This window comes from Scomber japonicus, chromosome 6, assembly GCF_027409825.1.
Source record: "Scomber japonicus isolate fScoJap1 chromosome 6, fScoJap1.pri, whole genome shotgun sequence".
Taxonomy (NCBI): domain Eukaryota; kingdom Metazoa; phylum Chordata; class Actinopteri; order Scombriformes; family Scombridae; genus Scomber; species Scomber japonicus.
The window spans coordinates 13,194,174-13,218,352 of NC_070583.1; the positions used below are offsets into that span (position 1 = coordinate 13,194,174).

The 24,179-nt window shown below is 36.8% G+C and overlaps 1 protein-coding gene across 2 annotated transcripts; it reads left to right on the top strand.

Annotated features, from left to right (window-relative positions):
• The first annotated feature begins 6,292 nt into the window (after nucleotides 1-6,292).
• On the top strand, nucleotides 6,293-14,157 carry LOC128360412 (acetylcholinesterase-like). Of its 2 annotated transcripts, none has more exons than XM_053320841.1 (10): nucleotides 6,293-6,335; nucleotides 7,374-7,679; nucleotides 9,345-9,579; nucleotides 10,152-10,284; nucleotides 10,403-10,554; nucleotides 11,437-11,623; nucleotides 11,807-12,117; nucleotides 12,816-13,025; nucleotides 13,120-13,277; nucleotides 13,875-14,157. In XM_053320841.1, the coding sequence occupies exons 2-10, from the start codon at nucleotides 7,382-7,384 to the stop codon at nucleotides 13,970-13,972; spliced, it is 1,782 nt and encodes a 593-aa protein (XP_053176816.1). In that variant the 5' UTR covers nucleotides 6,293-6,335; nucleotides 7,374-7,381; the 3' UTR covers nucleotides 13,973-14,157. The 2 variants fall into 2 exon arrangements, with proteins under 2 accessions (XP_053176816.1, XP_053176815.1); XM_053320840.1 differs by lacking the exon at nucleotides 6,293-6,335 and adding an exon at nucleotides 6,544-6,611.
• The last annotated feature ends 10,022 nt before the right edge of the window (nucleotides 14,158-24,179 follow it).

The following is a 24,179-nucleotide window of genomic DNA, read 5'->3' on the forward strand; positions in this document are numbered from 1 at the left end:
TTTTATGAATGGCATGCACACGCAATTAGTCTGAATACTTGAGCCTGTCTTGAACTTTTCTGATCGCGCGAACGTGGATTGGCCTTTATGGAACCGTTTTAGCCTGATCTAATTTGTTAGGCTCATTCAAGTCAGGTGTTGGACAATAAACTCCACTTTTCTGCACGTGCAAATTCTACACAGCACCACTTGTGGTATTTGCAGCACACTTTGACTGCAGTATCCTGGTTTACCCTGAATAGTATGATGTCCCCTCTGGCTATAATTATTGGCCAGCAAAACCATAGCTTATAGATAGCTGTAGGAACACAGAGAGGATCATCAGGTAAAAATGAATTAATTGTTAGTCCCACTCTGTCCCACTTAACCATGTCAATCTCCATTTACTACTCCATTAACTGAGTTATCTTTAGAGTGGTGCGTTCTGAAACCTGTTAACCTGCTGTCTCACATTCATCACCCTCTCCTCCCTGTTTCTCAGTTCACCAGCTTGTAAGTAACATCCCCCAATCCAACCGCCAGCCTCCTCCCTGTTCTCTATCTATCACTGTTCTATCAATAAGGGAAGCTTATGTCAGTGAAGGACAAATGCTCTCTGTTACCTGTGAAAGTTAGGGGAAGGCAGAGCCCTGACAGATTAATGTGTGAGTTTAGATTATGTCTTTTTGTATACATATATTTTTTTCAATATACATATTGCTTTTTTATATTCTGTTGTTGTATTTTATTTGTATCTTTACATTTATGTAGGGAAGCAATGGAGCTTCCCAGCCAAAGTATTTCACACAATTGTACTTACCTGAGTGACATTAAACATATTGCATCTTGAGTGTATGCATTTTAGTGTGTAAGTGTTCATCCATATATATCTGCAGTTGTGTCATGTCTCATATGGAGCAGATTGCAGCTGACTATTTTGCGCTGGATATCAGATGAAGAATGCGGCACTGCTGAGGAAGGAAGTCAGTCTTATCATTTAAATATTCTTAAATTAGTATACTTTCCTGTTTCCATTATAATTACTATCTTGACAGATATAGTTTAACTTTAAATGTAACTGTTAAAGATGCAAGCTGGTTCTTCTTTATTTACTTGTCATCAGTTTAAGAGCTATCTAATATGTGTTTTCATTTTGCAGGATGTATTTATAGTTCTTGATTGTTCAGCACAGCTCTTTATTTATAGCATTTATTTTTTCATATGATAATAATGTAATGTACTGTAAATGAGATGATAGCAACACACACACACACACACACACACACACACACACACACACACACACAAATAAAATAGAGACAGACATACAGAGCATGACATAAACCAATATCCTTCTCTGTGACACCATGATTGGATATTTACTATCTCATAGCTCCAAACTTACACACAAGAAATGAATTAAATGTTTTCTTCTTTTTATTACTGCTTATTCTTGCCTTCATAACAGCAGATTGACATTAAAAGGGCATGGGTGAAATTAACTTGTCTTAATGTCTGTGTTTGTACCCGTGTGTGTGTGTGTGTGTCTGTTAGAGGGGTTGCATTCCAGTCCCAAGCCTATTTTGATGATGTTGGAATGAGAGAGAGAAAACATTCTCTCAAAGGCTCCTATCAAATGCCTGTCATTTCTCTCTTCAACTGCCTAATCCCTGATGGTGTGTAGTTATGGTTAAGACTTTCTAGCTTCTCAAACAAACTGTTTGCTTCTTCCCTATGTACAGTATATCTTTCTGTCTCTCTTACTATCCCTGTATGTGCACCAACCCTCCTGCTGAGCTGTACACATCTCCAAAGAGTCAGCCCTCCTATTGCTCCTTTTCTCTTGGGTTGGTGTCCACTGTTTACTGATATGTTGAAAGAGGTAGAGCAGACAGACAGAGAAAGGTTGACAGATAGAAAGAGAAAATAAATAATTGCATAGGGAATAGGGTTCAATGACTTCCTGTGTTTTTAAAGTTTAACTCTAAGGACATTTTCTGGAAACAGAGATTTTTTTGCCATAACATTTGATTTGGAATCAAATCTGACGAGGAAATAATCATACAATGGTGTGTAATATCATCTTTGTTATTAACACCAGGGGAATCAACATTTATAACAAATGAAGTTTCCAACAATCAATAACTGGTATCGCTGCCCAGTATCACCTTAGCAAGCATCCAATCCCTGGACAACAAAGTGGTGACCTTAGGGCCAAGATCAGGTTACAGTGGACTTCAGAGACTGCAGTGTTCTCTGCCTGATGGAGATATAACTCACCCACACAGTGCTAGACCACAGTTGCCTGGATTATCCGAACACAGGTCAGGATTGGGGACTCTGAGAAAATTAGAAGTGACGGACTGGACATTATTGTGAATTGTCAATTAAAGTTTTTCCAGCTTTATTACAACAATAACTGCATTTTGAAGTTGGCCTTGAGTACACAGCTATAACAATGGTGACATAAAAGTGGTTTGAAGAGCATGGCTTTGTTATATTGGAAAGGGTAGTTACCAGAATAGATATACAAGAGCTAAATACATCTCACAAATATTGCATCACAACAGTTATTTTCCTCAGTAAAATAGTGAGGAATACAGTCATTCTCAGTAGCTCCTGGGCTTTTTGCCTATGGAATCGTTGATGGTTTATGTCTGTACAGTATGCTATGATAGTAACCAAGATATTAATAAAAGTGACTTTATGACTGTGTGCCTGTGTCTGAATGTGGCACGCCAAGGCATTGGATTACAGTCACACAAAGGCCTTTTGTTATGTTATTGTGCATTAATACTATTATTAGAATACATTCAATACATGCACAGGCACACACACATGCACATATAACTCATGGTCATTCTCACACGTGTACTTTTATACACAAACCTACACACACACACACACACAGGCATACACACTAGACCCATGCAGATTGACTCACACAGAACTAAATATTTCAGAAAAAACACAAACTTTTCTTTGGAATATTTAGTGTCAAGCTTTGGTTTCTAGAAAAATAGGAAAGTAAAGCCAAGTTGACACAAAAAAAAGGTGCTGATGGTTGTGTGTAAAAGAAACAGGGGACAGAAATAGAAAGTGGTATAATAGTGAACTAGACAGCGGAACTGACTTTACTATGAACTCAGATTTTTCTTGACAGAGTACTATAGTATTATGTTTGTTTCCAGGTAGCGGGACGGACAACATGTCATTAAAACGGCAAGCAACCAGTCAACACCCCAACCACTGACCCGTCAGATCACTGGGAAAAAAAGTCATCATTCCGACATGGACAAAAGTCCTGAGTTTACAATAAAGTGAAAAATAAACAGCAATACAACAGTCAGTTGAAACATTTTATTGATACAGGCTTTTTATTTCCACCCTGATTTGAAATAGCTTCAAACAGACAGAAAGGTTGTTTGCCGAACACATAATGATGATTTTAGTTGGATTGTAATTGTGCAAAGTTTATTTTATCCCTCATGTGACAGCTGATAGAATACAATGAGACAACTGTGTGATGATGATTGGATATAAAAACCAAAGATTGTCTTTGTCATAGAAATTTCCATGTGTCGCAATCATCCCATATTCATCACCCTAACAGGTATTTTTAAAATGAATTCACCATAGGGAGTTTCTTTCAGTCTCTGCTTAGAATTAAGAGTTGAAGGCCAAATCCTTATCTGCCTTTCCTCCCTGAACTTCCCTCTCTGCCTCTGTCTAATGAGCAGTAAAGTTACAGTGACCAAGTCCCACAGCTCACCTTTGATGGTACCTGTGGGAAAGATTTTCACACGGGAAGCAGAGAGACAGTATTACAATGCGCTTTTGGCAAGGCAGTGTAACACAATCTTAAGACAATAACATAAGGGTAAAAGTTCCATTTCAGTATTTTATTAAAAAAATAATCCACACATATAAATACAAGATTTGGGTGAAATAGACCTCATTAGTCATTAACTACTTTTCCACTCTTTGCTTTTGTCACAGAAACTGTTCGACATTATTTTTTATGTGACATATTCAGAATGGTTTCTTCATCCAACTAAATAACAACCAAATACTTAATACTAAAAAGCTCATATATATAATAATGCCTACATGTATTTTAAGCCTTAGCCTACTTTTAATTTTTGGAAATTATTTTGAGTGTTTCTACATTTTCTTCTTCTGTTTTATTTCATTTTGTTGAATATGACATTTTGATGTCCCTAAAAGAGATGTTTTCCACATTTTCTTCTTATCACAGCTTCGTCTCATTTCATATAAGGTACTTCGTTCATAGATCTGATGATGTCGTAATTAATAACCCTGCTCTTTTATGTGAACGCATTTGTAGGTGTATAGGAAAACCTTGAGTTGACTGATAGCCAGCTTTGCAGTGGTGGTTATCTTGATGGCTCAATGAGGCCAACTAATAAAATGATAGTGTTGAACTTGCTTCGTAGTTGTGGTACAGGCCGACCAAAGTGGTCTAATCAAAGTAGGCGGCAGACACAGAAGGCTGAATCAGATGGCCAACGGAGTTTTTATTCTTATAAATTATATAAGGTAACAAAAAGTTGTACAAACAACTTAACTCATAAGTATAACTGAAATAAAACTAAAGTGACGTGTACACGGCTACACTCTAGCAGAACAACTCCCCTGCGCAGTCTCACAGCTCCTTCTTATATAGAGCCCTCTATCAGCCGGCCCTCTGAATGAAAGTGGACCCTACCACTCCTCAGGTACATCCTGAGCCCTTCCTGAAACAAGTAACAACAAGATTAGCAGTTCAACAATATTCACTTGACATCACTTTTATCCGGCCCATCTCCATTACATCTGCCACCAAAAACCTAATCAAATCATAAACAATCTTAACATATTAACACAACAATTCACCAACCACCCCTCCACCTGGTTCTTCCCTAGTGACATCACTAATGATGTCACCAGTGTATAAATTCAGGAGACATAGGCCGCCTCCTCCCTTTGTCTCCTGAACACATGTAAGTATGGTGAATAACAAAGAAAGCTACAAAACTTATGTATATACTATACTAACTAAAGATACTAACTAAACCAATAAACTCTAACTTCAATACAAGTGTGTGTTTCATTGTAACCAAAAGTCTGCTGAGATGTAACTTAACCAAATATACTGCAAAACACAAACAAACCCGGGATAGTAAGTATCTGCAAAGTATGATTACTGACTAACTTATGGTTCAAATAACAAACAGCAAGTATAATTAAATTAATAAGTTATGGTGCAAATGTAAGCGATGGGGACAAATGGTGTGCTCTCACCCACTTTGTCACAGTAGTAAAGGTCCTACTAAAGTGCTGTTTTCATACCACCCAAAATCACATCAACATTGTACAGTATATCAGTATTTTAAGGATTTTCCCCTTTGGGCTTGTGTTTGGTTTAAACAGCAAAAGCACTCAGGTGAAGCTAAGGGAAGGATGTGATCTGTTAAATGTCAGTATTGTAAACACATGTCTCATGTTCAAGTAACTTTTGCCCATTTTTATATTAAATAAATACCTACAAACAGATATTGTATTGCAAGAGCCAAAACAATGAAATGTGTTGTCAGTAACCATTTTACAGATGGCTTTGAAATTTGCAATTTGGCAGTTATATTTATTTCAACAGTTTTCTCATTATTTTGTTAAAAACATAATTCAGGTGAAATTACATTTCCAGACACAAATCATTCCACCATTCTGTTTCATATTAGATGAATGCCTATTTTTAACATGACATCATTTTCTTGACATTGTTTATTGTTTCTGAAATGTTGACCATAATTTGATGGGAACAACTGACTCAGTGCCAGTTATGTGTTTTCTGCTGACTTGACCTGGAGATAGGCAGTAAACCTTCAGTGATTCATGCATCTGACACATGAGCTGTCCACAATGTTCTCAGATGGATTTTGAATATATAATGTAGATGTAGAGTGATGATGTCAGGTTCAGTTGCTGATGTAACAAAAATAATAATAATTAAAGCTGCAAGCAGCAATGAAATAATATTATTAAAAATAATATATATATAATAATTTAAAACAAATGTCATATACATATTTTTTAATTAGGTTCAGTTCTTATAATCATTTTCAAATCATTGTGAAATTTTGTTTGCGTGTTTAATATATGATAGTGTTCATATAGCATCATTACTATCATTATTACGGGCGTAGTAGAAGTTGCAGAATTAGTTGTGGGGGCCGGACAGTGCCAACCCCTTGTGCACGCTTGGCACGAGGATTGTCAGCCCACACCGTCTCCATCTCATCAAGAGACTCTCCCCATTTAACTCCACACAGACAGACAAACTGCTGACGGACGAGGTAAGATCCTATAAGGGGTTTTATAGACTGATACTGGTAGTTTCATTTTCAGAAAATGTCCGGTTTTTAAGTCTATCTCTTTCTTGTCTCTCACCAATGCACGCATCTCTTTAGAAATCCAGCTTTGTGCGGCTTTCTCCTCTGAATACGGTTTGTTTGGTCTGAGCCTTGTGCGTGTTAAGCGGCTTCACGAGTCAGCTGCGTCTGGGAAGTCATATCCTGTGATCGTCTTCGTATTTCCAAATATTTAGGAGGTTATAATTAAACAGTTTAAAGGTAACACATTTGTTGGAGGAATGGCCCTCACTAACACACTCACACACGCACGCGCCGCTTTAAAGTATTACATTACGCTAGCAAAGAAAAAAATGTGGATTCACTCTCTGGCAATTGTGTGGGTTGTAATGCTTCTGAAAGCTGGTTTATTAAATGGCAAAAATAGAAATGTTTGCACGTTGAACAAAAGTCTGAGAAGTTGAGGCTTTTTACTGCTATACCTCCCTAAATCATGTATTTTTACTACATTATGTGTACCTTACTTCTTTCTTGACAATATTGTTATTATTAATCAGTGTGATATGTTTTTTTCCTTTTAAAGAACCGCTTTTAATGCTCGTCCAAAGGCAGTGATTTTATAATGTCTAAGGGTGGACCATATCAAGTAATATAATCCTTGCTCCATGATCCTTGAACCCAAACTCCATAAACTGTCAACAAAGCAGTCAATGAACATTGCAAAAATAAATTGGAGTAATCTAGTTTGATCTATATACTTCCTGCTCTTTGAACTCAAACTACATAAACTGTCAACAAAGGAGCCAATTAAAATTGCAGTCAGTCATAAACTGCAAATACTTAAAAGTATGTGTGTGTGTGTGTGTGTGTGTGTGTGTGTGTGCCTGTATGTGTGTGTGTGTGTGTGTGTGTGTGTGTGTAATTTACATCAGCATTATGAATATTTTGAACTGAAAAAAAAAAACAATAATACAAAACAAATAAATAGAATTAATGAGTATTTTATGTGTTTTCCCTACCCAGGATTTTTCATGGCGACAGTCTCTCCCAGTTCACTCTTCATCCCTCTTCTTCTGTTTAATTTCCTGACTGTATCACTTGCCACACAAGATGACCTTGTAATAAGTACTAAGAATGGCAAAGTACAAGGGAAGTTGCTTTCAGTTCCTGGTGGTGATGTTAGAGCCTTTCTGGGGATTCCTTATGGTAAACCACCTATAGGGAAGCTGAGATTCAGAGCTCCAGAGCCAGCAGGGAGATGGGAGCGGATGAGGGATGCCACACAATTCCCAAATTCCTGCTCCCAGTTGCCAGATACTGCCTTTCCAGGTAGGACACACAGTTTATACACAGACAAACACAATTTATTCTGTGTGCATGTTGTGTCAGAGAAGGATAACTGTCTGGCCCAGTGTTTTGGCTTCACATTACTCATTAATTAAGCTCTATTCACTGGATATTGAGTAAAAACTGCACCCAGATTTTTTGACTTTCAGTGTCATTTTTTGGGAAATCAACACATAGCAAAGCATTTTACTGAGAGTGGGTGTGGTGAGCATGATAGTAGCACATGCAGCCTTTAATTAGTAAGAACATACCAAGCAGGAGCAGTCAGCAGTTGGGTAGGTAAGATTTTTCTCATGTGTTTAACTCTCATTGGAGTCTAATGGTTTCCACTAAGAGTTATAGGGTCCCATTGTGTTAGTACAGTGGTAGTTCAGTTTAACTTACTAACAGGCTACTACTGTTGTGCAGGAAAGACAAAAGTGTAGGGGGACAGTGAGATAACTGTAGAATGTTATATGCTTGTTCATAAGCATTCAAGTACAGTAAACAGTCTGTGGGCAGGGGTGGGCCTATTCCAGTGGTCTAGAAAAAAAGAAAAATAACAGTATAATGATGATTAAAATCAATTAAGCAAAGGCAAAATTATTTTTCCATTTAATACCTGGGAAAAGTCAAGCTCTGACAATCCTGAATGTTACATTTCCCATAATGCAGTTCAATAGTGTATTTTCACTTATCCCTTTGTAATTTAGTTGTGACAAGGCACCAAAGCTCCAGCAGATTGATGTCAGAATCAGACATGGCTCTGAGACTATTTTCAGCACATCTAGGACCAGATTTCAAAAAAAAAAAACCACAATTGGCTTTGCACTGCTTCATTTGAATGAATCTCCCAGCTGTCTGTGCCTCTCCTCCCACCTGTGCACTGTGTGCTTCGGTCACCATAATGCCACACATAGACACAAAGTGAGTTTTAAGATGAGTAAAAAACAGTCGAAGTGCTGCTTGCACTGCTCTGTGCTCCTCCATGAAAATAAGGCCTATTGTAACATACTGTATATACTGTATACACACACTTCATTTATTACCGTATTAAAATAGACAGTGATTGTTCTTAGAAATGAATGATGAGAATGTTTTGACTATTTATCAGCTTAGTAAACTAAATACAGTATATTCATTTATAATCACACAGATACACAAACTGACTGATACAGGCCTACTCACCCACCTAGAGATGGAATGGGGCTTGGTCATGGATATCTTGTTATATATAGACACAGCCACCTGTCAGGGGTTGACTGAGGCCAGATATAACCAGTGCCAGACTTATGTACAGTGTAAATTCCCAAAACATTTTCAAATATAGACATGACAGCAGAGATAGATGTTCAGAGAAGGCACTGATGTGAAACTACTGTTACTGCTTTGGACAAAGAGGAAAAAAAACAGGGATTTATTTATATCTTTATGACTTGTGCAAATGTTTGAGAGCAGCTTGTGATAAATGGTTATTAATTGAAAAGCAGCTGATATCTGTTTTAAAATTATTGCCTGTGTTCAAGGGTCAAGTTGAACTTCCGTTAATGCCGGATCTAACAATTATGTTTACCATGAAAGATCTGAAGGAATAAGATTAGAATATAATAGTTAGAATAAAGTCAGTGTTTTTTACCTTGACATACATATATATATATTTCTTATCAGGATTTAGGGGTTCAGAGATGTGGAATCCAAACACTCCTTCGAGTGAGGACTGTCTGTACCTAAACGTCTGGTCCCCACGTCTCAACAAAACCCATCCTCAGCCCTCACCATTGGCTCCTGTCCTTGTTTGGATCTATGGAGGCGGGTTCAATGTAGGGACATCCTCACTGGACCTTTATGATGGCCGCTTTCTGAGTAAATATGAAGGTGTTGTTGTGGTATCAATGAATTACAGGTAAGAATTTACAGCAGTGTGTTGCTACCATAAAAAAAATCTTCCCAGTTTCTCCCATAATGATATATTGTTATGATATTAAATATCTTTTTAAACACTTTCTTATTATTTGTACACAACATATCAAATTATTCTGTCTATTCTGTATTTATAATGTGTTTAACATGGAAAACATCATTTGGTATTCAAATGAGAAGAAAAGTCATAAAAGCAAGCTATAGCATGAAAATGATCTTGAAATGTATTTTTTGCCATTGCTGAAGTATTAAATAACAGAAAATTAAAAGAAAAGCTTATAACAGCAAAAATAAATGAATATACTGTATAAATGTAAACACATTGACACTTAACGATGGGTAAATATCTATGAGCATGATTTCTCATTTTGTATACTGTAAAAGTATGTCAGTGGCTCCAGGCCTGCAATGGAAGTAGTATGAGACTCAGATGTAAGAAGTAGAGCGCAGGCATTTGTAAACAGGAAAGTCCTTATCAATGAGATTACTGTGGTATGTACAAAAGCAATTAAATGCTGATGCAGGTCTTCCTCATTCTTGTCTCATCTATGACAGACTGGGAGCTTTTGGTTTTCTGTCTCTTCCTAACAACAAAAACATTAAGGGCAATGCAGGACTGCTGGACCAGCGCTTGGCTCTCCAATGGGTAGCCAATAATATTGCTGCTTTTGGAGGCGACGCTTCAAAGGTAAGAGGTTTTTGTCTTCTCTTCTTAGTGATGCACTTACTGTTTAAGTCTGAGATAAGGTAACACGATTTTGTAAAACAGTTTAAACTGTTGGCTATCACTTTGTTACGGTTTTCAGGTGACTCTGTTTGGGGAGAGTGCTGGGTCAGCATCTGTGGGCTTCCATCTGCTCTCCCCAGGCAGTCATGATCTTTTTCAAAGGGCTGTCATGCAGAGCGGCTCTCCAAATGCACCCTGGGCAACGGTCAGCCAGACTGTCGCCTGGGACAGGTAGTGTGTATAAGTGTATTTTTGTGTCTTCATATTATTATGCTAAACATTAGCAACATATTTTGATTATGTTTTAGTGCAAGTTTTGAAGTTTTTCTTTAATGACCCCTACCATGCCCACTCTGTTATGATTGGCCACCTCTCAGGAAGCTGCTGAGGGGCAGCATGTATCAGGTGTACCGCTGTTGAAAACCCAACATTTTCTGCTTTACTGCTTTAAATTAAAAGTTTTTAGATAACAAAAATAACCTGTGACCTTTAGTGTGAAGAATTTACAGAAAATTAAACATGTTCCTCACTAAATTAGCAGACCTCTGTGAGCATTAGTAAAAAGTAGTCAACACAACAACAAATGGAGACATTTGCTATTTGTTCAGTGGATCAGTTAGAAATAATGCAGGGAGGAATAGTACCAACAGAAACAGCCACAGTGATGATGATGTTTGATGAGGAGCTGCAGATTACTAACATACCTCCAGCAGGTGAACTACTTATTTTAAATTAAATACCTTAATGTTAGCAGAGCAGGTCTGTCGACTCATGCAGCCTATAGCTTTAGCATTGTGCTCACAGGGATGACGTTCTACATAAGTTTACTTCATCATTTGACATGTTGGCCACTTTGACAAGAACATCTGACATTATAACATCATATAACTGAAAATAATGAAAAGCATAATAGATCCCCTTTAAAGAGCAAATCCAAGTTATTTTTTATTCCCCTTTCTTTTTTCAGTCCCTTCTTCCTTTCTCCCTTTTTTGTCCCATCCGACCCTTACATATATTTTAATGAGTCTCCCTCATTGTCCTCTCTTCCTCTTATATTTCTCTCCACTCCTTCGTTCACTGATTGTCTTGCTCCCTCTGCATGTTTCCATCCAGGTCTACGATGCTGGCAAAATTACTGGACTGTCCCACGTCTGATCCAGACCAACTGGAAGCTTGTCTGCAGAAGGCTGATGCTGAAAAAATTACATCTAAGCAATATGATGTTCTCAAGCAGCCTACAATATTATACTTTCCCTTTCTTCCTCATGTTGATGGGGACTTCCTACCAGATGAAATTGAAGTAGGTGTCTGTGTTGAAGGTTGGGGTTGAGGGTGTTTTGTGTTTTATACATAAGTTTTAATAATATTACCTAAATTGGCTCTCATTCAGTAAATGTGTGTGTGTGAAGGCAAAATTAAAAAGAGGCAGTTTTATTCAAATTCTCACTTTTTTTTTCTCACCTATTTTGCGATTTCCCTGCAGGTGTTGCTGCAGGCAGGTAAATTCCCAAAGAAAGACGTGCTGTTCGGCTTGAACAAGGATGAAGGGACCTTCTTTCTAGTTTATGGAGTGCCTGGATACACCAACACTGGACAAAGTCACATCAGCAGAAAGCAATACCTGAATGGAGTAGCAATTGTAATGGCAGATGCCAGTGTTGTTGCAAGAGAAGCAACAATTTTCCAGTACACAGATTGGGCAGATGAGAATAACCAAATGAAAAACCGTGACTTGCTGGGCAGTGCGGTTGGAGACCAACTGTTCTTTTGTCCTGTGCTTGAGTTTGCTCACAGGTAAAGAGTAAATCTGAGTTTTAATGATGTGGTCTGAATCATGGTCATCAGTAGAGGTTCTAGTTCATTTAAATCACAAGAGTCAGGAAAGGGCCAGCTCTTCTTTTGGAGGGACCAGTGAAACAAAGTCTAGACAACTGACTGTATATTACATAACATGATCTCTTTGCATTCTTGCTATGGTATCACAGAAAACAATTTAACCAAATAATAAGACAGTCAGGCAGACAGTTGGTGTATCTGACTCGCATTATTTGAATCCATTGACTTTTATTTCATCTCATTTTTATTTTATTCCTATTTAGGTATCAGTGAGACTATAAAAAACAGATCTATAAGTCTGAAGGCTTAAAAGATACTAGAATACTAAACAGTGAGTAATATTATGAAGCTAAATGTTACAACACTAGAAAGCTATCAAGGTGTCTTTTGGCATGATGAGTTCCAAGTAAACAGTAGAAATATTCTGTCCACTTCACAAAGTAGTATACAAGGATTGTGCTATTAAGTATCAATGCAGTAATAAATAATACATGACTTGTGTTTTTGTTTGTTTGTTGTCCCATCATTTTGGGTCACAAACAAATATTTCTCATCCTCTGTGATGTTCCATATGTTTGTGTTTAATTTTCTCTTATTAACCAGACGTAGTGCAGTGAAGTGCACATATAGCTCAATATTGTTAATTTCTTTTCCAGGTACTCACAACAGGGTGGTAAGACTTTCCTATATTTCTTTGACCACCGGTCGTCCACCAATCCTTGGCCAGCATGGATGGGCGTAATGCACGGTTATGAGATAGAATTTGTTTTTGGAATGCCTTTGATTACATCCCTGGAATACACAAAGAATGAAGTGAACATGACCAAGAAGTTTATGAAACACTGGGGCAACTTTGCACGGACAGGGTACGTATAATCGGATACTCAGTTAATCACTCAAACTGTTTATAGACCCTCATTGCATGTTTGGATTGTTTTGATCGGCTTTTCTTTTTGTCAGGAATCCAGGACTTGATGGAGCTTCGTGGCCCCTATTTACCCCTGCAAATCAGGAGTATGTCACTCTGAACTACAACCATCCAGAACAAAAGAAGATGATGAGGGCCAAAGAGTGTCACCTCTGGCACAAATTAATACCAAACATACAGAAAGTATCAGGTTAGACACAAGCACACACACACACACACACACACACACACACACACACACACACACACACACACACACACACACACACACACACACACACACACAACTCCATATAGTAGTAGTAGGTTGTTTTGCATCAGGCTCTGGCAGGGAGGTGTTTTGCTGTATGTAGCCTGTGGAGGAGATTTGTATCCTGGCTTGCTTCCCTCCACTTTACCACAGTTCTGGAGATCAGAGTGGGAGGAGGAAGAGGGTCAGTCATCACTTCACTGAACACTGGTCATATGGTGAATAATGCACATACACCTATCCAATGAACCCATTATTCATACATAAAGACACACATTTTCATCTTATTTTTGGTATCATACAAAGTCTACAGTGTGTGGCATCATTTTGTCTCCTTCATCCAAACGAGCTCCTTCTCCATTATTCAAGTCACATCATCTACTGTATCTTTATGTCAATGAGGGTTGTTTGTAATGCAACTAACCGTTTATATATGTACACATATACATGAATATACTGTGTACACAAAAAATACTAAATAAGCAATCCTCTATGAAAGATAACCACATCCCTTTTTGTCTGTGTCTTTGTTCACAGATGATCTGCTGACTTGTGTTACTGCAAATGGAATGACTCTCCACTGCAACTACACATTCTTTATTATTTTACTGGTTATTACGTTAACCTACTGGTAGGGTGAAGAGACCTATCTTCCACAAAACTGTTCTGTCACACAGATAGAAATTGTGGACAGAAAGAATAAATAAATTTGGTCTTCGTTACTATTGCAAACATTTTATGTGATTACTCTATTATGTATATTTTTGAAAAAATTGATTATTTTAGAGTGTGCAGTTTATTTAAACAAACGCTCCACTTTATAAGGGATTTTGAAGTCAATCAAATAAATAATTTACAAAGAAAAAAAATGATTTTTTTTTGTCTTATCATGAAACTGCTGTTTGTTTTAACTGTTCCTACAATAACCAACATTCACAGCAGATGCTTCTTTCAGCTTCAGGCAGCTGCCCACATGTCACATATAACAGCAACATGTTTTCCAGCAGGAATACAAGCTAACATCTTTCTCTGTGCACTTGTATTGGATATTGGTTAGAAATTGGTATTCTGAAATTGGTTAGTGAATACTGTATACATTACAATACATTTGACTCCCAACAGGCAGGTCAGAATTTGACTTTTGTAAATTGCAAACTGTAGAAAGCACATACTATCAGTGGCAACAGTAACAGTTATTACATTTTTTGATGTCTTTTTTTTATTATGAAGGCACTTTATTTATTTATTTATTTTTTACGTTTTAAACTTTTATACATTGGCAAATCAGTGACTTTATTCTTATTTTTATTGATCATTAAATGTTTTCATACAAGGTTGATAGATAGTGAAGTAGTCGATTAAATTAAAGTTATTTTTATATATTATGATTTTATGTTTGTCTTATGGACAAACATCCATACACACATGCATGCTCACACATCACTTACTCTTACTGTACTTTCTACATGTCAGACAAACAAAAAGGGGGAAAAAATCTATTTATTTTATATATTTCACCTACTTAATAATATAAAAAATATTAAGTAGGTGAAAATTTGATGTTTGTAAACCAATAATGGAAACATACAAAAGACTAATCTCATTAGAAATACTGCATATAGCTAATTGGAATCTTCTCTTTTTCACTTTCCATTATTAGATACATTTTTGGGTGATAAAATATGGGTATATGAACCTTGTTCTTGTGTAAAAATATATAAAGCCCAAAGAATGCACTATTGCCAGATAATTCTGTTATAAACACATACTATCAATGTGAATACCAATGTAAGTAGTATTTGTAATGTCAGTGCCAAGACCATCTCATACCTGCTATTACTACTTGATGAATGATATTTATTCTTCATATCAGAAGTGTTTCACAGTTCAGCATATTGTGTTATTGTTCCCCATTCTGTCATTGACAACAGTAATTTTATAATAAACAATGTTGCCAAGCAAAGGTCAGGGTGTTGATACAGAAAGCTAATGAGATGTTTTAGAGAAATGAATGGTTTCAGTTGAATGACCTTGGATGCTATTTAAAATCTCTGGTGCAAAAGTAATTACATTGTTTGAGCATCTGGTATAAAGTATTTGTGTGTGTATGTGTGTGTGTGTGTGTGTGTGTGTGTGTGTGTAGGACATTTAAGTTGCAAAGACTTCTGATACACTATGCCTCTAACACATTGTTTTGTATCTACTGTATACTGTGGTGTGTAGCGATTTGTATTTTTTGGGGGCTGAAATGAACTTGTCGTTAAATGCCAAGCAATTTATTTTTTGTCATAATTTATTTGGATCTTTACTCTTCCCTATTGCAAGTACCGCCACAAATGTACACACAGCTACACAAACTCACACACAATAAGTTAAGATTGTTCTTTTCGATTTGACCTTTTGAAGTGACTGTTGTAAGATGACTGCTGACCACTGCTATTTACAGGATGGGGTGTATGTGCCTGTGCCTGACACTGAAAGCAAAGGAGTGTAGGAGGAAAGGAGTATATTTTGGGAAGGTGGTCTGTTGAAACATGACCACTGGTGTTAGAAGTGACATCATTGCACTCCCATTTCCGAAAAAAGGTTTGGTATTTTCCAAAAGAGAATAATTGTCATCAGTGTGTCTCATCCATTATGAATGACAATAAAGACAGTGAGGTGGAGCAAGGGGGAGGGCAAGAGACAAATTGAGAGACGGAGAAGAAGATAGAGAGAGAGAGCGAATGAGTGGAAAAGCTATAAAGACGAAGAAGACAAAGGGAATATCTGTAAAGTGCTAGGAAGCTTTGGTGTAACATTTTCTCTATAAGTCAGGGTGATGCACCTTTCTTGTCATGAGCACAGAGATCAAGAAAAGCTGGAAATAAATGATACTCTAGGGCAGTGGGGTTGTTTGTACTCATAGCAGTATGCAGATGTGGGTTGCTTTGGTGCCTTGGTTTGCTTAGGACAAAAGTAATGTATATTGTAAGTGCAGTCCATTTACCATAATGATAACCCAGTCTTGTATCAAAATGTTTAATAGCTACATTGCTCCACAGTGCAAAATGCATTAGTTTCACAACAGTGGCTCTAAAATTCTGAGATGCCTATTCTTCTCTATTGACCTCTATTGCATCTACTTCACATGTCTGCTCAAATAGAATGTCTGCCATTTTGGCATTAAAATGTGTTTTGATAAGAAAACAAAGTAAAATATTGCACTTTCTAAGAATAACAGGAATGGCAGCCATTTTGTTTGTTTGGGCAGAAAGAAACTTGACAGTCACTTGACTTTGATGCAGCCCAACAGACAAAACAGTGTGGATCATGGGTCTTGATCTAACAGCACAGTCAACTCAGCAAGACATTTATTGTAGTTACATTTAATAGTTGCTATGAGACATTCAGAAAAACAAACTCAAACTGTAGGCTCAGAGCAAATATAATAATAACACAAACAAAAGCCATAGAGAGCTGGTTAAGGCTAAGCCTGTGATGCTGCTGATATTCTTCACATATGAGAATGAGAACACAGAGTACAGGTACCTCACTATATTAAAAATACATTTATGAAAACAAGACTCAAGAGTCTAGCCCTGCTTTCTGAGCCTGTAATAGGCACAGCAGAGAATTTAGCGAATTACCATGATCAGCATGCTGACATGCTCACACTTACAATGTTCACACCATAATCTTTAGCAGGTACAAAGTTTATCACACTTACATTTGTTAAACACAAAGTAGTTGAGAATGCCATTAAATGTGGTACAAAGCAAATTATTGTGCAACAGTGAATTTTGACTTCATGACAATAATACATGAAGTTGTTAATTCAGTTTGTTAGTTTAGTTATTACAATTCATCCTTAGGGGCACATGAATGTTTGATCCAAATTCCATGGAAATGATCTACAGTAGTAGTTACCAATGCATCTCACTTAAAACACAAACGTCAACCTCAAGTTGGCACTAGAGAAAAACATCAGGGGGTCATCAAAGACAGTAGTATTCATCCTCTGGGCACCATGAATGGCAATCCATCTTATTGTTGTTAGTTTGGTGACAATGCATAAGAAAATGTAAAGATCCAGGGTCATGTATATAAAATAAAAAAGTAAAAGAAAAACAATGTGAAAAGAAACCCTAAATTATAAGTTTCTACAGAATATTATTCTTATAATAATGTACAGATATAATAGAATGTATACACTAGAGAACCCATAGCCACATACTGCTATAACAAGCTGTATGTCAAAACCACATCACTCAGAACTCCTCAGACAACAGCAATAAAACAATGCATTTGTAACAATAAACCAGCATTGCTTCACAGAGAATAACTCAATATTCCAACCTTGTCAATATCCACACTGTAGCTTCAGTTTGGAGCTTCAGTTTGGAGCCATGGGAAAAAACTGTCAACTATCAGAATAACTATTACCATCTAGCTAGCCTATGTCGCCATTGTCCATCACTTTGGCAGACAGACTGAAATATCTTCAAAAATAAATGAATACATGTTTAAAAAGTGACGAACAGCTGCTTCACAGGAGGTTAGTTGTTTTGACTAATGTCACTGCTGCAGTTTAGTTCACAGACATGACACTTTGAGACAGATGTCAGGGGTGAGCTGTGATTAATATTCATGACAGTGACAGCTTCATTAATTAAGAGGACAACACCTCCCACTGCGTGTCAGGTGAAATAAGTATTACCATCCCCCAGGCATAGTCAAGGCAGAGCACATTGTCAAAATAATGACAATGCTTAATGTAAGAGACTAACAACACTGTTATTTCACATTAGGCAGACACATGTGGGGTGTTTTCAAGAAAATGAAACACTTTAAAGTAATGCTAATACTTCATAACGACATTTGAAAGATTTGATGATTATTTTTTTTAATGCTAACTGATAATGACACTAATAACACTCACTATACTATGAAAAACCAATACTTTTGGGATAGTGGTGGTGTGTGATGGGTCGTTGTGTGTGTGCAAGTGTACGTATTTGTGGGTGTGGGGGTTTACTACCATAACTATGAAAATATTCATCTTAAAATATGAATCATTGTCTTATATATATATTATATATTCTGTAGTTGTGACAGTGGCTCGGTTGCATAATGGAAGCAACGCTGATGGACCTGAAACAATTTATTCAATTACTGGATTCACAGAAACTTAATCAGCAACTATTTTGATAATGGCGTCACCATCATTGGAATACATTATATTGACCTCTGGCGACATAGAATGGGCTTTTTTTGTTTTGACAGATTGTTTAATTGTCTAATTGCAGCTCTAGGTACAAGGACTGACTACTGACCACTTTATTGTGTTTCATGTATCTGCACCTTTAGCATTAGCATTATATACATGTCATACATATACATGACTATTGTTATGTTTCTCAACTCTTTTCAAACTCTTCTAAAATGACCTCCATCAGACAATTCTGTGTGTCCAGGGTCATTCTGAGATACCTTTGCATTTTGGCCCTTCCTCTTCTGCATGTATTCAGTCACAAGGAATGATAGTGGAGGTGGTTCGGCATTGGTTTTACTTATCTGATACACAAGGTGGCTCTAATTTGTTGAACTCTGGTACAACAAAATATAGAAATGAGAACAGAGGGAGATATATTGAACACTAAGAGAATGACCATTTACAATATCTACCATCTTAATATAACTAAAAAACAAATTATTGGACAAAGTTTATTTTGACCTGATGATGATGATGATGATGATGATGATGATGATGATGATGCATGGTGATGATGATGATGATGATGCATGGTAAGGTAAGACATTAACCAAAACTATTACAATTCATCCTAAGGGGGGACTGAATGTTTGATCACAATTTCATGGTAATCATTCAAAAGTTGCCAAGACATTTCACTAAAATACACAAATGTCAACCTCATGTTGGCACAGCAGAAAGATGTCAGGGGGTCATCAGAGAGAGTAGTAGCTGATCATCATTAAATTTTTTCAGAACAACTGTTTTCAAACTCATCTACAATTACTTCTATTTGACAATTTTGTGTGTCCAGGGTCATTGTGAAAGACTTTTTGGCTCCTTCTCTTCTGCACATACTCAGACAAGGGAGACGATAATGGTGGTGGTTGGGAGTTGTTCTTACATATTTTGGCTGATATGTAAGCTGGCTCTTAATATTAGTTGATCTCTGGCCCAACAAAATGAAATAATGAATGCAGAGGGAGATATATATATACACTGAGAGAATGAAAAACAATGAAAATATTTGAAATTGAGATTCAGGGTCAAATGCATAGCAAGGGAAAGACTTGAATGATCCACAGTTCTTTGTATGCAAACTTTTAGCGCATACTTAGTATATGGACTCTTGAGTATTTATTGTTATGAGTGTACTTTTTTTGGTGTATACTTTATAAGAGAAATGTGATCCAATCACATTTTTATGAATTATTAATTTGCTTATTCACGATGAGAGCAGTTATAGAACTCAAAATGATTAAATAGTACTACGTATACCTGAACTGAGTTGTTGTTTTTTTCTTTTCTTTTTTCAGAACAGCTTCAACAAGACAGATGGACACCTATTTATCTTTTACTTGCAAATTAGAACCAACTTCTGTTCCTTTCGACGAAAATCAGAATCACCTTCAACAGTTATGTTAGGACATGTAGCCACACCCTAGAACGGTATGCCCATGAAGTAAACAGAACTCAGTTGGTTAATCCCATAACAAACCATTTCAGACATTCCCTGGAGTTAACCAGAAAATGCTATTTAACACCATGGCAAAGTGAGAATGAGTCTGACCTTGGCTGTCAATTGAGACGGAGACACCCATCATTCAAATGAGACAGGCGATTAGGCGAAGGACAAATTCAGACAGCTAAAGAGAAACAGAGAAAGAGAGAGGGAGGTATGAGATGAGATGGGCTGTGGTGAAGTGGGAGACGGGAAAATGATGGCAAGTGGTGGAGAATAAACTAAGGATACATCAGAAGTAGGGAAAAGGGTTCAGATGCAGAAATGGTTAAAAACAGGCTGAGGTCGTGAAGAGAGTAATGTAGAAGGAGTATGCAGGGGATAAGGCGAGGGAGGATGAATCATTTTTCATGCAGACGAGGAAATATAAACACAGAAGTCTGGGAAGAGAGCGAAAAAAAAAGATGATAAAGGGACACACAGAGAGGGTAATGAAAGACTGACGACTTTCAAAATGAGAGGGGGTTTGGTGACACTGAATGATACAAGGAGAGTCAGCTGGCTTTCATCAGGCTACTGATGAGTGGAGGCGGAGAAATATAATAGCATCATTCCATGCAAATTGAAAAAGGTCCTGGAAATGTTTTTTTTAAATATTTTAATGCACAATTTATGGTTTATCATGGGGCATGTGGATAATTTTTTTCGGATTGAAGAAGCAAAATAAACACGACCTTGTCTGAAAGCTGACGTGCCGTCTCATTTGCCTTATTTCAACTTTTCCCTTACCTCAGTTCCTCTGTTTTGCAACAATTATATGAAGACTTCTTACACTCCCTCCCTCTCAAAGGCCGTCATTCACAATACTGAACAATATTGTACTGCTGTGGTGAGTTACCTCCTTACACAGTATACTAATGCTATCAGACTTGTTTTGTGAAGTATACTTCTGAAGTCTGTAGGATGGAACAACTAGGTTAAGGGGTGTGTCACAGCTCATATCTAACATAGACAAAATATTAATGCTTTTACTGTTTATAACTTTGTATTCAGCTGACTCACTGTTCAGCATATGGGTGTTTGGCATGGGAATGGAAATACAGAATTAGTATAAACTTCTCATCTTTTTTTATCACTGTGTTTCCTGCGAGGTAGCAATTTGTCCATAAAAAGGTCTGGTATCTGTAGAGAGTTCTGGTATCATGCCAAAAAAGGTCATGAAAGTCAACACTAGGGATAGTCCAATAGTTTAACGGACCAATGAAAACTGCTTTTGAAAACTCCAGTCAAACACAGGAAAGATTTAAATTTAGACGCAAGAGGTCAAATTGTTTCCCACACACTATAATGAAAACTGTTTTTGTTCAAGGGATTATCTAAAGATAATATCATTTCCACTCTTTAGTTTCTCATCCCAGAAAAAAAAAATATTGGCGACTGAACATGTTTTAACTTAAGATATAAGCCCTTTTTTTAACCAAGCAGAATCAGAAGACCTCGAAAGGATACTGAGAATATAAACATCACATCAAAACTTCCTCTTTTTGTTTAGCTTTTAAGGCACATTAAGATATATCTAGCTTCTATTGTGTTTCAGCTCTTGGATTAAGGCTCTCTGATTCCCATTATTCATTTGGACTTGACGCAGTACAATTCAGTACAGTACAGCACAGTATATTATATACTTGAACAACCAGATAATGCTAACTCTTTTTTAAATGTCTCTACATTGAATGGATGGTCTCTTATTTGTAGTTGCTTGGTTGCTGTATGCAGTTTATGGTGGAAAGCTTAATATAAACACTTGTGAACTGTTTACAGATGCTGTGGGTGCATTGCACTGCAGGACAGACGCAGGGTACTAAGGAAAAAGATGACGTCAGATGATGTGACACTGTCTTGGTGCCTAGTGGTCTGCTGTGCAAATTGCTGTGTTAGTCAGTGAGTTCATCACATGTAAACTGTGTGGTAATGCAAAGGGCAGAAATTGCCCTTTGAAAGCGATTATTTTTTTAATCACCACTCAGAGGTTTTTAATGGAGGTGAAGCAGAGGTAGAGCAAATATTTGTGCTCTATTGTGAGGCCAGGCATGAGCACAAAAAAGACAAACTGCTGGCTTGACCTTGTTGAACGGAGGAGAAAAGGAAGAGGAGGCTGCAAGATGATATGATGAGGTGAGTCAGATCTGGAATAGGTGCCGTGCATCACATTATAGAACTGAAATTGGTTTGCTGTGTGTAATTTCTATTTGTGGAAATTAACCATGTCCCTATATTAAAGGAGGCACAAATCTTCCTCTCCTGCTCTTCGTAGCCTTGGCTGAATGAGAAGATGAACTGACCTTGCCCATTGTCACTGAATGACAAGTGAAGGTGAGGAAGGAATTAATCATCATAAACACAATGAAGTGGTGAATGAAATAAATGATCAAGTAGCAGTGTGATGGATGCTTCAGATCAACTTTGCACCCTCACAACCAATAATCAGTTAGCTCTTTTGTGAAATATAAGGCTAATGCTAATAGTTTGATTTATTTTCCTTGGTTGTGAATATCAGGGTAGAGCAAATGCAATGTTTTCTGTCCTACCTAAACTAGTTAATGCACCAGTATAGTTTTGAGATCAAACAGTGTTCATTCCTTGTAATATAATGAAAACTGCAGGCTCTGGTGGCCTGTAGCTGAGCTTCAGACTTTTGTCATGGTAATTTAATACATAAACTGATTAAAGTAACCTCCCTTTCACTAACTGATGTAATGGTTCTTAGTTATTTGCTTTAGTCATTTAGCCTTTTCATTTTCTCAGTATGTAATTCATTAATTTATCTCTTTATCATATCTCAAATTGGGCTTTCACAAGACAAAAGCAAGAATGAAATCAAACCAAATTTAATTTAATGAACCACAAGGAAGTCAAACCAAGAAACTTGATTAAATCAAAAGAAATACAAGAAAATTATTATTATGACTAGTGTCTGTGTGCTCTGTTAAAGACTATTTAGCTATTATAGGAGTAATTATTTTGTGCCAGTTGGGTTGGACTCCAGACTCTCTTTTCAGTACATGGTTATGTGGATCATATCCCAGCTTAGACTGAGCAAGAGGAAGGGTGCATACTACACAGGTTGTCAGTCTATTGCAGGACTTACATAATTTAGAGTTGCTATGAAGCCCAAGTAATATCACACAGAAAAGTCCCAGCAGACTTGGTTTGATCCCAGGACCATCTTGCTTTGAAAGAGTGACAGTCCTGTGCTACCATAATATGATAAAAAAGTAAAATATCTATCAATCAGTATAATAGAAACTGAATAATTTCGCATGCACATGTCTTCATGTTAGAATTGCTTAAAAGCAAATGTCAATTAGTAGTTTGTTCCTTTGAAGTGAAATCAAGCCAGCCTATCTACTGTATGTGTGTCTGGAAGAAAGAGATGATACTGTATATTTTAAAGAAAGTTTAAAGTCGAAAATGTCAACAAAAGTTTATGCTATAGCTTTGGTGCTGAATAATTTGTTCTAAGAGTAAAATTGGATCCCCGAAATGCTGTTTGAAGCTAGAGAGAAGCAGTTTTACTGGTTGTCCTAACTTCCTTCTGCATTTACAATGCAAAGAAGCATATGCTTGACTTGCTGTTGACTTTCCTTGCTTCAAAATAACTTTTTTTTTTGATGTATGATAACATTTGAAATTAGTGCTACTATAGGGATTTGGGAATAGTTGTTATTTGAATATGTATTTAATTTTTTGCTTGCCAAGTGAGCAGTTCAAGTCTAACAAAAGAAAATGAAAAAAGCAACGAGGATATTCTAAGCCTGTCACATGTTACTTTCAAAATAGGGGAGCTCTCATGTCACCTGGGGAATGAGAAAGGAATCAAACAGTAAAGTAAACAACCACTCTACCTCTCCCTCTTGTCTTTTGAGAGCAGCTTATAACTGCTATTATATTACAGTATATTGTCATGTTATCTTGTAAGTCTTAATGTGTGTTTGTTGTTTTTTTTATTATTATTGAAGCAAATAATGGCCGCAAATATGATACTTACAACCAACTGAATCCTATCTAATTGTGATATTCAATCTCCACTTAATTATTTATGCGTAATAAATATCTCTGTTATAAATACCTCCAAATTTAGACAGCT

What these genes read in the sequence shown, in the direction of transcription:
- LOC128360412 (XM_053320841.1), top strand. Translation starts at nt 7,382, where the DNA reads ATGGCGACAGTCTCTCCCAGTTCACTCTTCATCCCTCTTCTTCTGTTT. An exon ending in GTGGTATCAATGAATTACAG is followed by an intron (nt 9,580 to 10,151) that starts GTAAGAATTTAC and finishes CATCTATGACAG; the next exon opens with ACTGGGAGCTTTTGGTTTTC. An exon ending in TTGGAGGCGACGCTTCAAAG is followed by an intron (nt 10,285 to 10,402) that starts GTAAGAGGTTTT and finishes TACGGTTTTCAG; the next exon opens with GTGACTCTGTTTGGGGAGAG.